Consider the following 18,284-nt stretch of genomic DNA (forward strand, 5'->3'; position numbering starts at 1 on the left):
TAAAAGCTCGGCATTTGGGTGGGAGGAGGAGGAGGAAGAAGAGGAGGACAGTCACTGCCAAAGGAGGAAGGTGAGGTGAGGGGAATCAAAAAAATCCAAAACTTTAAGTCTTAAAAAAAAAAAAGAGCGACTCTGAGGCGGCAAGGAGCATGCGCCTCCCATACACCTGGCGTGAGGCTGCCTCCCATACACTGCACCAGAGAAACACAGGCAGGTGAGAGGGGGGAACCTCCCGCTCCTTTGATCGAAAGGTGGCTGCTGCTGCTACCTGCTTCCTCTTCCTTCCCATGCTGAAGGGCTCCCGTCTTCTCTCGCTCACTTACTTTGTAGCTGGTACCTTTCCTTCACTGTGGTGATTCCTTGGTTTGGCTGAAGCCGTGTTGAAAGCCCTTTTGCCTTTCCGCGCTGATGCTCCGGGAGACAACATCCCGTCGGGTGTGTGGGAGGCAGCACGAGGGAGTCACCACAGCAAAGTGTTTTATTCCCTCTCCAAGCACCCAGAGAAAGGAAAACGCTCCGTTCGCTTCTGGCTGCAGAGCGAAGGGAGCGTTTCTTTTCTCTGGGCGCTGGCAGAGGTTTATTCCCTCCAAGCGCCCCGATCTGCAAGTAATTCTGATCTGTTCTCTAGCAACTCTTCCTTCACTGCAGTTGAGACTTTGCTGTAAGAAAGAGGTATTGCTATTAAATGGAAGCCTACAGTGACTACTCATGGTGTGTTTTAAGTAACAATGTACAATGATTATTTGACTGCTGAAGGAGTCCCTCCAATGAAAATGTACTGCTGAATGCAGTTTATGATGGTGATTTTGTTGACGAGAATACAATAATCCCTCACTACTTCACGGTTCATCTTTCACGGATTCGCTATTTCACGGGTTTTCAAAGGGGGCTTAAATCCATTAAAAAATTTAAATCCATTAAAAATTCATAAAATTCTTTTAGAGTACTACTGTACTCTATTAAAGAAACTGGTAGGATATCACATGAAATCAATTAGTTGAGAAAGAAGGTCAGGAATTTCTTCATAGCATTGTGACAGCCATGGGCTTATCATCGTCTTAGAAACAAAGCATCCATCCATGGAATATCATGACAAAGCTTTAATGTCTTGCCGTCCACGCCCCTCCAAAAAATCAATTCAGGTTTCATAAGAAAACTCATTTTTGGTATGCAGGTGGTATTCTTCATATTCTTCGAATTTGGCATCCTATCAACCCAAGTAGACCTTACACCTCATGAACCATCTATTATGCAAGTGTGAATTATGGATGATTTCACCAGCTTATTCCATTCACCACAGTCTAGATTTGGGCCTTGTCACTTTAACCTTTTTCTCAGAAGTGAAGGACTACCATTATGGGCATTTGTTTGATTGAAATGAAAGCTGGAAAGGACTCTCAAGACTTGCTTGAATAGGCACAGTGTAGAATTCTTTTGTAGCAGCTTTAAGAAGCTTATCTATTGTTGACATTAGTACTGCCTATTATGAAAGGGATAGATAGAAAGATATAGATTCATTCTTATACATGAAGATGGATACATTACTTTTTGTTACAGCTGTCTTTGTTACAGGATTAGTGCTCTCCTGTTCAGATTTAGCTTAATTGTTGTTGAAACTTTATCTGCTGTTTAATAGGATTGAAAAAAATGGGATTTGGGTCATCCAGAAGGATGGCAGATGGCCATCCATGGACTTCTGCCATCAGGGCAATCAATACAAAAAGGCTGCAGTCCAAAACACTGTACAAAAGAAATCCAGTAGGACTTCTTGTGGGAAGTGATTGTGCAAGGATAGAAACATAAAAGATTGACAGCAGAAAAAGACCTCATGGTCCATCTAGTCCGCCCTTATACTATTTCCTGTATTTTATCTTAGGAAGAATATGTTTATCCCAGGCATGGTTAAATTCAGTTACTGTGGATTTACCAACCACGTCGGTTGGAAGTTTGTTCCAAGCATCTACTCTTTCAGGAAAATAATATTTTCTCATGTTTCTTCTGATCTTTCCCCCAACCTCAGACTGTGCCCCTTTGTTCTTGTGTTCACTTTCCTATTAAAAACACTTCCCTCGTGAACCTTATTTAACCCTTTAACATATTTAAGGATTGTTCTATGGAGGCATTAAAGTGTTCATTAAGGAAGCATGTAATGATATTTTATTTTTTAAACATACCATAAAAAGATCTATATCATAGTTTCTTAACTTTCCCTTTATTGTATTCCGATAAACAATATTTATAAACATTTAAAATGTTCAGATATTTTTCATACAGGATTGTTGACATTCCCTAGCTGTATTGTTAACTGGCTGAGTATCTCAGCACATATGTATATTTATGTTTGATGTTTCCATTGTTTTAAAATATTTTTAGTATTTTGATTGTAATATATTTTTTGGACTTATGGGCTGCCCAGAATTATAGAGATGAAATTGAAATGAAAATTGGGTTTTAGCAAGAATTTGTTGAATATCTTTGCTGTTAAAAGCAAATATTTTAGCAAGTTGTTATTAGTTAGGTAGTTCTCAAATTACAACCAAAATTGGAACTGAAACTTCCATTGCTAAGCAATGTGATTATTAAAAGAATTGCATCCCATTTTACAATCCTTTTTTTGCCATGGTTAAGTAATTTCATATGGTCATTAAGCAAGTTGGGACAGTCACTCTCTCTGTCCAAGGTACCTCACAAGGTTGTTGTGGGAAAAATAGAAAGGTAAAGGATTAGGAATGTTCACATTTGCTGAGAATTCTGGAAATTTAATGCAGGGAAATGGCAGTAAAATAGAGTGCAATCAGTTTCATTTAGTACAAGGCTTAGAGACAGATTGGTTGATTCAGTATGAAATACTAAGCTCTTCTAGATTAAAGGACTGGTATGTACCATCATTTTACAGCTCCCTGCATTTGTACAGTATAGAGTACTATAGACAACTAGTTTTCACAATATGTGAGGCCTGTCATCAAAACAAATAGTATAAAGAAGGTATTATAGCATGCTTGGAACTGGAATAAATTTCTTCCTAGGACACAATTAAGATTGCAATTTCATTTCTGATTTAATTAAATATTTATGCCTTCAATTTTCTTATGGATTTCAACTCCCAGAATTCTTCAGCGGGTGTACGCTAGCTGAGCAATTCTGAGAGTTAGAAGTCCACAAGCCGTAAAGCTGCCAATGTTGGAAACTTCTGCACTAGAGTGAACGACAATCACAACAACAACAATAGAAGAGCCAGGGTGGCGCAGCAAGTAGAGTGCTGTACTGCAGGCCACTGAAGCTGACTGTAGGTCTGTAGGTCAGTGGTTCAAATCTCATCACTGGCTCAAGGTTGACTCAGACTTCCATCCTTCCAAGGTGGGTAAAATGAGGACCCGGATTGTGGGGGCAATATGCTGGCTCTGTTAAAAAGTGCTATTACTAACATGTTGTAAGCCACCCTGAGTCTAAGGAGAAGGGCGGCATAAAAATTGAATAAACAAATAAAATTGAATAAATAAATAATAAAAAGATAAGCAGAGGTTTCAATTCTTCACTGAATAGAGCCAACAGCCATAAAACGTTTATTTGTGATGCCCTCAAAGGCAAAGAGCTCCAACTTAAAAAAGAAATACTGTCAAGTATTCAAGACTTGAAATACTGGGATTAGACAACCTCACCTCCAATCTGATCTCAATGTAGTTCATAAAATCATATACCAAAATGTCCTTCCCGTTAATGACTACTTCACCTTTAACTGCAGCAATACATGAACACCTAATAGATACAAACTCAATGTAAACCGCTCCAAACTCGACTGCAGAAAATACAGCTTCAGCAAGAGTGATCCATGCCTGGAATGCACTACCTGATTCTGTAGTTTCTTCCCCAAACTTCAAAAACTTTAACCTTAGACTGTCTACAGTTGACCTCTCTGTTTCTAAGAGGTCTATTATGGGTGTGCATAAGTGCATCACCCTGCCTAACGTCCCTTTGCTATTGCTCTCCTTTATCCTTACTTTTTGCTTATATTTATACAAACTACTACTATTTATTTATTTTATTTATATAATATTTATATACACGAGAGAGAGAGAGAGAGAGAGAGAGAGAGAGGGAACGAAGGAAAGAGGAAAAAGAAAGAAAGAAAGAAAGAAAGAAAGAAAGAAAGAAAAAGAAATAGGAAACGCGCCCGGCGCCAACCCTGACTCCACTGAGCTCTTTTCTGTGGAGCTAAGTCCGAAAAACAGGCCCAGGACTGAAGCTGGACTAAGGACAAAACCACGGAAAGCCGACGTATGGGCTTATCAAGGCTCGGCAGGCGAACAGCTCTAGCTAGGCCGAGCTTTCCCGCTCGCCTTATCGGCGTCTGCCCGCTGTCCCAAACGCACTTCGGCTCTTTAAAAAAATAAAAAAAAACTTCGGCCATTTCGCAGTAAAGCAGCCCCCCCCCCAAAAAAACACACACACACACAAACACAACAACAACACTTGAGCAGATGTTCGCTTTGGTGTCATGCCGGGCAGATGGGGAAGACATTCGCCACAGAGTTCTATGGCTGTGAGGGGGGGGAAATGCACCCTCAGATTCCTCAGTCAACCTTGGCCGGATCACAGCCATCACTCTGTTCAAGCAACGTCGCCTCCCCCTCCCCATCACGTGGGCTCCCATGATCCACCATCTTCCTCGGCGCTCGGCTTCCTTCGTCTTGCTTCTCTCTCTCTCTCTCTCTTTCTCTCCCTCCGAGCGTGCTGAGCCAAGCTACAGTTCCGCGTTCGGCAGGTTCGGCCTGGCTTAGGCGAGGGGCGCGGAACGGAGCGGGAGCAGCTGGGTTGAACCGAAGGGGCCCTTGAGGGCGCGGCATCTAAGCGGAGCGGCGGGCCGGGGCCGGGGCTGGGCTCGCTGGCGGGCGGGCGGGCGACGGGAGGCCAAGCCTGGCGAAAGCGGAGGCCGAGCGGCCTGGGGGTTGCCTGTGGGCTGGCTGGCTCGACAGGGCCGCGGCGGCCGCACTCCCCCTCGCCCGGGGCTAGGATGCGCCCGCTCGTCCCCCGGCACCGGCAGGCAGTTCCCGGCCCGGCCCAAGGTTGAGATTACCCCGAACGGCGGCGAGTAAGTACCTTCCCTCGGGGCGGCCGTGAGAGGGTAGGGTCGGACGGGACAGGCCGCTGGGGACGCGGTTTAAGCCCTGACTGATAGGTCAGTGACCGCCATCTCTCTCGGCGACCGCCGAGGCCTGCTATAGGAAAGACGACGAAGAAAAATCCTGGCCAGAAGTGAGTAAATTGTGGGAGATTCCCGTGGCAGAGTTATCGTTGGTAGACGATCGGATTTTCCCCCTCCTCCTCCCTCCCTTAATATGGTGTAACCTGCCTTCTTTTTCCAGTTCCCGGCGACTTATTTAAACTTGAATAGATACAAGATCCCCCCCCCCCCCAATTCTTCAAACTTGTTGGGTTTCTCCTGCTTTGATCGCTTGAGCGGATTCCTCAAGTGCTTTCTGCGTGTAAATTTCCGAAGACGTTTCTCTTGTTGTGCGCATTAGGCAATTTTTGTTGAGCTTGAAATCAGGTTGAAGTTTAACAAAAATGATGCCGGATTAGCTACAGCGCGGAGAAACACGGCGTATTTTCCCAGAAAAATCAACATTTAAACGCACACATCGTTTTTCTTGTAAGGCAATAACGTTGGAATGGTTGCTGAATTTCTCTTTTTTAAAAAAAATAATTTTTTGTTAAGTATAAACATTAAAATAAAAACATTGTAAACAAGACAAAACAATACATTTGCAAATACACATATCACCCTCTATACCAGTGTTTCCCAACCTTGGCAACTTGAAGATATTTGGACTTCAACTCCCAGAATTCGCTGGCTGGGGAATTCTGAGAGTTGAAGTCCAGATATCTTCAAGTTGCCAAGGTTGGGAAACACTGCTGTACAGTATACAATTTCTACATTGCTGAATTTCTTAGTGATCTTATAACAAACCATGTGAGATATCTTGTATGCCTTGTATGCAAGTGTTGCAATTATGAGTAGTAGATCATTGGAACAAACTTCCAGCAGACGTAGATAAATCCACAGTAACTGAATTTAAACATGCCTGGGATAAACATACAGTATATCCATCCTAAGATAAAATACAGAAAATAGTATAAGGGCAGACTAGATGGATCATGAGGTCTTTTTCTGTCGTCAGTCTTCTATGTTTCTATGATCTTCAATCAGTTTTCCCACAGTGATAATTGTACTTAGAGCCAAAACAAAAATTTTATTGGTGATTCCAGATAGTACTTAAAAATGCTGTTTTAGAGTAAGAAGTAGCTAGAGATTTTAGATTTAGTCCTCTGATGTGCTATATAAGTAACTCATCTTGAGGCATTCCTCGGTTAATTTGATATGAAAATAGTAATGATTTGAAAATTTTCACTTAAGTTGTTGTTAAGTTATTACATATGAATGGCTGCTTTTATGTAAGATACTAAGCTAAAATGTGATTGGCTGGTTATTGGTTGTGTGTTGTTTGAACATTGTGGTTATGGTACAGAACATATGTTTATTGCACATAAGTGATCTGAGTCTAAAAATGCTGATTTTTTCATTAGTAAAATACTATGCAGTGTAGAACTTAAGTTATTGGAATAACAACAAAGAGACATGTTTTCAAATCCACCTTCAACCATTGAAGTTTATTTGGTGATTTATAGTGAATCACTCGAAGCCCAGTCTACCTCACAAATTTGTTGTGAAAAAAATGGAGGAAATACTGCATGAGTACCCGAATGAATAATGGGATATACATTTAACAAATAACATGTTCTGTAGTAGACATTTTGGGAAAATAAGCAAAATGTAAATGTGTCAGTATGTAGTTCAAACTTACATTCAAAGGCATATTGGGTTTGATGGGGATATTATAAGTATGTACATGTACACATATGCATAATATGTACACATGTATATGGAGATTTTTAGTCATCCAGGTCATGGTTGTCCTAATGGTACTTTTTCAATAGGCAACTGGACTTTCTAGTTTTTGTTTGAAGACCTTTCACTTCTCAACCAAGAAGCTGTAGGGGATGATATCTGCTTATGTATATAATATAGTATGCCCTAATGCTACTAATAATTTAGTAGATAAAATAAGGCTTAAATACCCTTTTAAAACTGCCATAATTTGCAGCCATTCTGGTATTATGTGTATTACATAATAAGTGGGTTTTCCCCCTTTTTTGACAAGATTTTCCTAATCATTTAGCTCTTCTGAACTAAATGTTCTGTGTTCATTGGCTTTAACTTATTCATTTGTTTACTTATGAAGGGAATTGCTCTAAAGAACCAACCTTTTAACTACTCTAGTCTAATACTCACTGATATAATATGTTGATAGAATAATTGAGTAAATAGCTTAAAAATTAACCATGATGCAACACTGACTGAAAACTAGGACTTATGTGACTGAAATCCTGACTCTGCCTCCTGTTGAGATCACACTTTTAGTATAGTTCTTTAGAATTAAATTAATTCTGGGATTTTCCATGTTTTACATTATTGGAGAAGTGATAGTAGGTAGCAGCAAAACGTTTTATCCTGGTAACAGCTTGTATTTGGACCAATTTTATAACACATAATTGATGCTGATGTAGCATTAGATCTAGCTTATATGCAGGATGGAAAGGGTTTTAAGACAGCTTCCTGGATACTGATAAAAGTATTCTGCTGAAACATGTGTTATGCTTGTTCTTCAAAACTTGATTCAATGCCTTTAGTACAGAAGTTTCCCTTGGGCAGACATTGTTTGGGAATAAAAATCTGAGATTTATTCCTTGGAGCCAGATTTGACTTTCTTGCTACTGTTTTTTATTCAATGAGTTAATATGCTATAGAGTTGAAATAAACCTTTGGAACGGATATTAGCTTTTCAAAGTACTGGGTTCTCTGTCAATATTGTAGAAATATATAAATAAGGTGTTGCTGCTTTATTACTGGTAACTGGCATGAGGATCATTTTTTGTCAAGTGGATCAGGTTCAAGTCGACCACCTTCAATTTCAATGAAACTTTGCACATCTGTTCCTTATGGTATAAAACTGAGGTGTGCAAAAGTTTAGACCATAAGGAATTTCATTGAATTTGAAGATGGTTGAGTGGGGAAGATTCTGAACACCTCAGTTTTATACCATAAGGAATTTCATTGAATTTGAGGAGTGAAGATTGAGTAGGGAAGATTCTGAAAATTGATCCACTTGATACAGAATGACCCATCTGATTATTGCTGGGTATATAAAAAAGGGCAGTCACCTAAGTATAGACTAATTTTATATCTATATATATAAAATCAAAGGCACTCACACATTAATCATAAAATCTCCAGAACTGTTAAGCTTACAAACTTGAAATTTGCTCTTGGCTTGTAGGTGCTCACTAAGAAATGATTTTTCAAAATGACCATCAGAGGATGACTATTTCTTATATTATTACTAACAAGCTCTGATGCTAAGTTCTACTCTCCCCTCCCAACCTGAAAAGAAATCTGACCCAAATGCAAAACATAAGCAGAGGAGTTTCAGTTTCATTGTTGCTTTTTCAGCAGCAATCAGCTTTACTACAGAACAGTTGAGCAAAGCCACACACAGATTCCTTCCTGTCTCCTTGCTCACACAGCAAATACTGTTTGAGTTTCCAAACACACCTCAACTCTCTCACATACTAATATGATGCTAGTCAGATGAATACCAATGGATGCTGGTAGGCAGAGATAGATCCCCCCCCCCTTATTTCCTCAGTCCAGACAAATCTGTTCTTTAAAGGGGCAGATTTGTGAAAGGGAAAAGAGTCAAAAAACACAGAAAAAGATTTACAGATACATTTAGGAATCCACAAATAAGGGAAGCTGCCTATTTCTCCCATGGCCCGCTCCAGAACCAGTTTACCTGACAGCCTGGTCATCATCCAGCCAGACAGCAAAACCAGGAATGTTGTTTACAGGGAGGTCCTGAGCAATTCATCTGAGGGATGAATTGAAAGGTTATGCTATGCAAATAATGTCTTCATCTGTAACAGAAACTAGCTTATCATCTCTGAGGAAGATGAGTCCCTTTTTAACTACTCATTAATTTTCAAGCTTTAAGTGTCAATTTATCAAGCCCCATCACATAGTTTTGTAGCGAAGCATGGGTATCAGCTAGTTGTATTATATACAAGAAGCTTGCATTTATATTCATTATTAAAACCCAGTAGTTATGGTGGAGAAATTCAAACTATGCAGTAATTTGAATAAATAGATTAATAGTCAAGCTCCTAAAAGTCCAAACATATTTATGTTGTCAGAATTTGAATATGGTATCAATGCCACAAATAGCATCTGAGAGTTAGAGACTTTGTCCTGCCATATGGTTTACTTGTCTTAATTTTAAGCCGCTGTTAGACCTGATATTGATAGAATGAAAAGAGTTAACATTTTGTAGGAGTATTATTAGAATATCTAATAAAACAGTGGATTACTAACATGTTGACTCTTCCTCTGTCCCTAAGTTGGTGATGTTTTGTTGTATAATACATTGTTATAGTTAGTAGTCAAAACTAGTACAGTATTTAAAAATACTGGAAGTTACCAAGGGATAGTTTAATTTTATGCTAGGCCATTTCACATGCAAAATTAATGCAATCTAGAGTTGACTCAAAATTGAAACTGCACTTGAGATAGTTAATTTGAGTTAAATGCACATTTTTTCAGAACTACAGTGATACCTCGTCTTACAAACGCCTCGTCATACAAACTTTTCGAGATACAAACCCAGGGTTTAAGATTTTTTTGCCTTTTCTTACAAACTATTTTCACCTTACAAACCCACCGCGGCCACTGGGATGCCCCGCCTCCAGACTTCCGTTGCCAGTGAAGCACCCGTTTTTGTGCTGCTGGGATCCCCTGAGGCTCCCCTCTATGGGAAACCCCACCTCCAGACTTCCGTGTTTTTGTGATGCTGCAGGGGAATCCCAGCAGCGCAAAAACAGGTGCTTCGCTGGCAAGGGAAGTCCAGAGGTGGGGTTTCCCATGGAGGGGAGCCTCAGGGGAATCCCAGCAGCGCAAAAATGGGCGCTTTGGCTGGCAAAAGGGGTGAATTTTGGGCTTGCACGCATTAATCGCTTTTCCATTTATTTCTATGGGAAACATTGTTTCGTCTTACAAACTTTTCACCTTAAGAACCTCGTCCCGGAACCAATTCAGTTTGTAAGACAAGGTATCACTGTATCTTATCCAGGTAGCCCCTGAGTTACAACAGTTGGTTAAGTGACTGTTCAAAGTTACAAACACTGAAAAAGTGAACATTTTTTACACCTGCGACCTTGTAGCTTCCCCATGATCACATGATCAAAATTCAAACTTTTGGCAACCGACTCATATTTATGATGGCTGTAGTGTCCTGGTGTCATGAAATCATCTTTTCTAACCTGACAAGCAAAATCAATGGGAAGCCAGATTCACTTAAAAATCAGTGATCCACTTAACAACTATGACAAGAAATGTCATAAAATGAGGCAAAACTCAGTTAACAAATGTCTCGCTTAGCCACAGTAAGTTTGGTCTCAGTTGTGGTCAGAGGTTGAGTACTACCAGTAACTATTTTTTTCTTCCTTTTTTCAAAAAACTGAGTATACTTCTAATGGTCCGTACAGATGGCATAAGGAAGTGCTTGCTCCATAGGCAGCATTTTAAAGAGTTTAATAACACTGCTGCGAGGTGAGATAGGGAGAAAAGTATTAACTGGTGCAGGTAGCATAAATAGCATTGTGAGTGAATGTCTTTGTTTAAAGAGGAAGATTAGTTACAGAATGAGATTTTATTAACATTGCAAATAAAAACATTGCAATTTATGAATTGACTATGGAGAATTTGTATTTTGCATAATATCTTGCGTAAAGCATAAATATAGTTATGGACATGTGTATATCTTCAAAATTTTAAAAAGTTTTTGTAAGTTGATTTTTAAAAGAACTGGGTAGCTCTTGAATAATTTCACCTTATATGGTTGTCTTTATCCTTGGAAAAGCCAAATTTTAACTGTTAAAGACCCAATTAAATGCCCCACTCCTGGGCCATCCCCCACTATAGGGCGGTGGCCTATTTGGATTTGGCTTGCATGAGTGGCTGGCTAGAGCGTGTGCAGCTGAACTTGCATGAGTAGTGGGCTGGTCATTCAGTTAATATAACCAAGATAACCTTGGCGCCTATTTCATGTACTGTTTAAAAACATCTGGCTAAAAATTAGAGACTGAATTCTAGTTCTGCCCTAGGCACATATTCAGCTATGTGAGGTCTCATCAAGTAGGAAGAAAGCAATGGCAAACCCCTTCTAAATATTGCCAGGAAAGCTATGTGGATTTGTCCATGTAATCATCAGGAGTCAAGCTTGACTTTATTTATCTGTCTATTCATTAAATTTGTTTGCCTCCCATCTCCTGCAATAGTTGAAAACACAAATATATGTATATATATACATATACAAACACATAACCATGCACAAAAGACGCACAACTTTAATTATATGAAAAGTAGAATTTTGTGCCTAATTATAATAAAATTATGGTTATATTTATAGATCAGTTTCTTCCACTATACCACTGTAAGATTGACTTGGACTTTTCTAACCTTCTGAAGAAGGTAGATGAATATCCCAATTCAACTGGAATTTCCCCTCTCCGTAGAGCAATCTGTTGCAACTAATTGCTCTGTTGGAATGATTCCAGAATACTAGCTTCTTTTTCTGCTATTGCTTCTAAGCAGGTTTTATAGGATATATATAGAGAGAAATGGGATAAAATTATAATTGCTAATAGCAAATTGGGGGGGAATGAATGATGAGTTGGCTATTCTTACTTGGTGATAAAAGATTTGTGATTTCTATTCCTGCCAATGTGACGTATAGTTCTTTTGTTTTCTCTAGGTATGGCCTCACAGCTGCAGGTGTTTTCACCTCCATCAGTATCTTCGAGTGCCTTTTGCAGTGCCAAGAAACTGAAAGTGGAGCCCTCTAGCTGGGATGTTTCAGGACAAAGTAACAGTGACGAGTATTACAGTCACGGCAAAAATCTCTCTGGTGCTCAAGGGCCAGCAAGCTCTTCTCACCAGGTAGCAAACTTCAGTATCCCTGCTTATGACCAGAACCTCCTTCTCCCTGCTCCTTCAGTTGAGCACATTGTGGTTACAGCAGCAGACAGTACAGGCAGTGGCGGAACAACATCCTTTCAAAACAGCCAAGCCCTATCACACAGGGCTAACATTGCTTTACTGGAACCATATCAAAAATGTGGCTTAAAAAGGAAAAGTGAAGAAGTTGACAGCAACGGTAGCGTGCAAATAATTGAGGAACATCCACCTCTCATGCTGCAAAACAGACCTGCGGTGGGTGCTGCGGCCACTACCACCACTGTAACAACCAAAAGCAGTAGTTCCAGTGGCGAAGGTGATTACCAGCTAGTTCAGCATGAAATCCTTTGTTCTATGACAAATAGTTATGAAGTTTTGGAGTTCTTGGGCCGAGGAACATTTGGACAGGTGGCAAAATGCTGGAAGCGTAGCACAAAGGAAATTGTTGCTATCAAAATTTTGAAAAATCACCCTTCTTATGCCAGGCAAGGTCAAATTGAAGTGAGCATCCTCTCTCGACTGAGTAGTGAGAATGCTGATGAATATAACTTTGTCCGTTCATATGAGTGTTTTCAACACAAAAACCATACATGCCTGGTGTTTGAGATGCTGGAACAAAATTTGTATGACTTCTTAAAACAAAATAAGTTTAGCCCTCTGCCTCTGAAATACATTCGACCAATATTGCAACAAGTGGCCACTGCTTTGATGAAACTGAAAAGCTTAGGTCTAATACATGCTGACCTAAAGCCTGAAAACATCATGTTGGTGGATCCTGTGCGCCAGCCATATAGGGTCAAGGTCATAGACTTTGGCTCTGCAAGTCATGTCTCAAAAGCGGTGTGCTCCACTTATTTACAGTCACGATATTATAGGTAAGTATCCATTTTGTATGTTCATCTGTTCTTATAACAAATCTTGAATAAATAGAAAACTATAGATAATTTATCTATTTGTAGATAAACTCACTGGATTAAAATCAGTGGTGGGATTCAAATTTTTTAACAACTGGTTCTCTGGGTGTAGTTTATTTAGAGGCATGACTTGATAGTCATGACTGGATGGGTGTGGCCACATGGTCATATGGGCGTGGCTACACGCATAAGAACTAAGGGCTGAAAAAAGTGAATAATGATTAGCCCTTGCACCTATGACTGGTCCTTGCACTAATGACCGGTCCTCGCACTTACGGCCATACTTAACAACTCTGTCACTCATTTCATAACTGGTGTTTCTCTTCATAGTGTCAAGATAGGGTGCAAAACGTAAAATGTGAAGACAGTTACAAGTTCAAGAACTGGTCAAAAATATTTTTTTCAGCCCTCGTGAGTAGTCCCTATGTGCACCCATGGCCAGGTGGTCATGTGACTGGGTGGGCATGGCCAACTCAACATCACTCATGTCAAGGGGCGTTTCTCGCCTGGCCTTTCATGACCTTGAGGATGCTGCAATGGTCATAAGTGAAAAACAGTCACAAGTCACTTTTTTCAGTGCCATTGTAACTTATACTGGTCACTAAATGAAGTGCTGTAAGTCAAGGATTACCTGTAGAAAAATTCAAAAAACTGCTTTGCTTGCAAAAAGCTGCCCTAAATACCAATCATTAGATTAGATATATCTGCAAGCTGGAGTTACAAATCAGGCAGGGTGTCAGAGCACCTTGAAGAATTAAAATAGTTAAAATGCAATGATACCTATCAGCAGCTAACTCTTCCTCATAAAGTGAAACCCTTTAGCAGAGAAGTCATTTAAGCTCTCCAGAAAGAGCACACCCAGAAGAAGCAATCTTTAGATCCATTTGTACCACTTAAAAGATACCAGCTTGTCTCACTCACCTCATAAGATATCCTAAGGATTTAAGGAAAGATCACATGCCCCCAGAAAGGCAGTAAAAAATCAGTGCCAAGCTTGCATTCTGCCTCTTAGAAGTACACCCCAAAAGGACAGTGCCAAGAACCACTAAAGCAGTGAAGGAAGACTCCCTCCCCAGATAGAAAAAGCACTTGAGATAAACCTAACTAGAATGAAGCAAAGAAGCAGACACAGTAGCTATTGCTTGTTAAACCAATTACCAGAACAAATAGACTAGTCAGATTTCTGAAGCTGAACAGAGATTAACATTTTTCCTTCCAAACAAAGCTGAATAGGGAAAATTATCCCATCCATAAACATCAAGCAAAGATTTAAACTTCACCAAAAACCAGTTTTAGACCACAAATCAGAAAGGATCTTGATTCCTTGTCATTAAAAGCTTCTTTCTGGCAGCTCTGTGCTGGAAGAGCTCCAATAGGGAAGTATTTCCTAGCAACAGCAGTATAAAAAACTTAAAACAACCCCTCCCTTTTAAGAAAGTCAAGCAAAGTCCAAAGCTGAAGAAGTTCCTGAAGACCACTGACAGTGATAAGGAGACTTGGGGTGACACACACAAATGGACTTTTGATTGGTCCATTTTTGGGGTCTCCAGGCTTCAGGAGGCTTCCCTGAAGCCTGGGGGGAGTGAAAACAGTCGAAAAGAAGGTCAAAAATCAGCTGGCCAGCATGCGTATAAGCGCTGGAGCTGACATAGGGCAACACCTTGCATGCCCTAAGATATGGCTCCGTGTGCCATCTGTAATACACGTGCTATAAGTTCGCCATCACTGGTCTAGGCATACTGCCAAGAATGTAATAAGGGTTAAAGGAGAAGCAGTTTCTGTAACCAGGGCAATAAAGATTAGGCTATAGAAACAACACAATTACAGCATGTTGTAATTCCTTGCAGGATTAACTCTGTAAAGTAAAAAAAACCAAAAGTTTTCTTCTAACAACCTGTTCTCCAAACTGTTTAGAAAGTTGTAATAACTGGTTCTAGCCAACCTGCTAGAGCCAGTAGAATCCTACCTCTGATTAAAGTGTGAGCTTTTTTAAAATGAAATGTTCCTATAGTGGAACAGCTCAAGTTAATTTGACTGATTACATGCCCATTGTGTCAAAAAAGGAAGAAAAAGTGACCTAAGTATTCCATTCCAGATATACCCAAAGTTATAGGTATTTCCTTCCTGTTCCTATTTGGTGTTCTGTCGTTTCTTTTTATAGTTTGAGATAGTTTGAGGTACCTGAAGGTTGGTTTCCCTAAAACTTTAGCTTTCCAGAAAAAGATCCTTCTTTCATTCCTTCACTGGACTAAATTTAATTATATGAACTAGATAGATGAGCTTATCTGTGATAGTGCTGCGTCAATAGAATGGCCTCTTCATTTCAGTGCCAAGTTTAAACTTGCATTTTGCTTCATCTTTCAGTTCATCAACATGCAAAACTTATTGACAGAGGCATTTTAACTTGTCAGACTGGATTATTTACTGTAGATGTGCATTTTCAATTATGGTAATTGTAGTAATGGTAATTTTATATCTGCTTTTGTGCTGTAACACATTTTGGTTTTCATGTTTTCTGGTGGCAAAAGAAAGTAGTGATTTTTAAAAAAATAAACTAGTTTTCTTGAACCCTCGATTTGAGTATTAGCTTTAGAAACCACAGATTTTACACAATCTGGTGTTTTAGATCAGTGTTTCCCAACCTTTTTTGAGCCGCGGCACATTATTCATATTTTCAAAATCCTGGGGAACATTGAAAGGGGGGGGGGCGGGGGGGGCAGCTAAAGAAAAGTTTGGACAAAAAAACCCTCTCTCTTCCTCCCTTTCACTCTATTTCTCCCTCTTTCTCTCTTTTCCTTCCTTCCCTTCTTTCTCTCTCTCCATCCCTCTTTCTTTCTTCCTCTCTTTTTTGCTCTCTTTCTCTCTCCCTCCTTCCCTTCCTCTATGTCTTTCTCTCTCCCTTGCTCTCTCTCTCTCTCTCTCTCTGTCTCTCTTGCTATCTCTTGCTTTTTTCTATCTTTCTTGCTCTCTCTCTCTCTTTCACTGTCTCTTGCTATATGTCTCTTTCTTTGTCTTTGCCTCTCTTGCTATCTCTCTTTCTTTCTCTCTCTTTCTCTCTTGCTATGTCTCTCTTTCTTTCTCTTTCTCTCTCTCTGCCTCTCTTGCTAAGTCTCTCTTTCTCTCTTGCTATGTCTCTCTTTCTTTCTCTCTCTCTCTGCCTCTCTTGCTATGTCTCTTTCTCTCTTTCTCTATCTCTCTTTCTCTGCCTCTCTTGCTGTCTCTCTTTCTTGCTCTGTCTCTTTCTCTGCCTCTCTTGCTATGTCTCTCTTTCTTTCTTTCTTTCTTTCTTTCTTTCTCTCTCTCTCTCTCTCTCTCTCAGCTGACTGCAAGTGGGAGCCCTGACGGCGGCAGCTGGACATGCTGCTGGATGCCCTATATGTCAGGCCCGCAGCGCCAGCATATACAGCGTCCAGCAGCACGTCCAACCGCCACCGTCAGGGCTCCCGCTTGCAGTCAGCTGAGAGAGAGAGAGAGATCCCTCTCGCCGCCTCCTGGAGCTCCCTCGCCGCCACCATCTCCCCGCGACTGCCTGCGGCTGCTGCAGCCACCCCCCCGCTCCCACCGCCGGTGCCCTCCCGCCGGGCCCCAGCGAAGCTCCAGCTGGGTGGGGCGCTGCCGGTGCCTCCGACCTGGGGCTCCCACTCGCAGCTGTCCCCCTGCTCCTGCCTGATGTCGCGGTTTCTGGCGCTCTCCGCTGGGCCCCAAAGAAGGAAGGTGGGAAAAAGGCGCGAAGAATGAAGCTCTCCTTCTTCCTGCCTTCCTTCTTTGGGGCCCAGCAGGAGAGCGCCGAAAACCACGGCATCGAGCAGGAGCCAGGGGACAGCTGCGAGCGGGAGCTCCAGGTCGACACCGGCAGCGCCCTGCCCAGCTGGAGCTTCCCTAGGAACTTCGTGGCACACCTGAACGTGTCTCGCGGCACACTAGTGTGCCGCAGCACACCGGTTGGGAAACGCTGTTTTAGATTACAATTGTCATCCTCTAATACAGCATGCAAGTTGGGAATTATGATAGTTACAATCTTATTCCTATAGAAAACATAACATAGCGGATGCTCACAAGTGGTATCCAAAATCCCGCAAGGGGACACACGTGTCTCACCAACATTTTGTGATTTATGTCCCTGTGCGAGATTTTGCTACCTGCACAGGTTCAGGAAGCAAGATTTTGCTCGAACACATTCTCGCACACCAGAGCCACAGAGCTGCGTGCAATTAGCCATACCGGCAGAAGCCTGCTACTGGTGGTATCTGAATTTTCATTGTTAAAATAGTAATATTTGTACCAAGACATCATGAACAGGTAATTTTAATAAGTAAATATTCAGTAGAATCAAATTGGCTTTATTCAGGAAAGCAATTAGCCATTAAAAAAAATAACTTTCCCCTTTTTCCTTTATATGCATTAGCTTCGTAATTGCTCATGAGTGCCCTTGATTTTAAAATAATGCTTTGTCAGCATTCCTCATTATATTTCATGGCAAGTATTCATTTCAGGTCTTATCAGAACATGCAGTTATCCTTTCCAACCTAATAATAGGAAATTGACAATGCACAATATAAAACTAAAATATATATTATCTAATCATGCTCTCCCTTCATTTGTGGGTGCTATAGTCTCAAATACTTTGGGTTACTGAGCACATTATTAATATTTTCACAAAATGTCCCTGTATTAGTTTGGCCAAACAAAACAAATAGAGAGAGAGAGAGAGAGAGAAACCTGGCAATATTTTCGACAGATGCCTCATCAAAGACTATCTTATGGCTAAAAGGTTGGAGGCTTTCTAAACAAATCATTGGATTCCAGGCATTATTATTTTTTAAAAAGAGCTTGAGAGTCCTAAGTCATTCCTCTAGGTACACTTAATCCTAGAAACTGAAACCTTGCTTTATGTTTATTACTGTTATTAGTGCTATTGCTGTTATTAAAATCGGGTTGGATTGATAATCTTAGAAGAGATTGTGGTCATAATCTATACATGAATTAAAATGCCCATTTCTGTTTTAATTCTTGTGAAATTTGAGGTTGTCCCTAGAATTACCTTTTTAATCAAGGAAAACTTTTCAGTTATAGTAGAATATTGTAGAGCCGTAGTTCTAATTTAAATTGTACTTTAGATCTAATTTAAATCTTAGTTTAGATCAGCTTCCTTTTTTCTACCATTTATTTATTATTCTACCATTTACATCTTTTCCCCAAACCTATTTTCTTGTCTGTATGCAAGAAGTGAGGATGTGGCCAAA

General features: G+C 40.5%; 1 protein-coding gene across 4 annotated transcripts in view; it reads left to right on the forward strand.

Moving 5' to 3' along the window:
- Nucleotides 1-5,015: 5,015 nt before the first annotated feature.
- Nucleotides 5,016-18,284, forward strand: part of HIPK1 (homeodomain interacting protein kinase 1) — a 49,405-nt gene continuing 36,136 nt past the window's right edge. For 3 of the 4 annotated variants that reach the window (XM_070745660.1, XM_070745662.1, XM_070745664.1), the window contains exons 1-2: nt 5,170-5,253; nt 11,925-13,002. In XM_070745660.1, coding sequence (XP_070601761.1) covers nt 11,927-13,002 — 1,076 coding nt within the window. In that variant the 5' untranslated portion in view covers nt 5,170-5,253; nt 11,925-11,926. Of the gene's footprint in view, nt 5,090-5,169; nt 5,254-11,924; nt 13,003-18,284 lie in introns of those variants that run through there. The other variant, XM_070745661.1, reaches the window with a different exon arrangement.

This window comes from Erythrolamprus reginae, chromosome 3 (assembly GCF_031021105.1).
Source record: "Erythrolamprus reginae isolate rEryReg1 chromosome 3, rEryReg1.hap1, whole genome shotgun sequence".
NCBI lineage: Eukaryota > Metazoa > Chordata > Lepidosauria > Squamata > Dipsadidae > Erythrolamprus > Erythrolamprus reginae.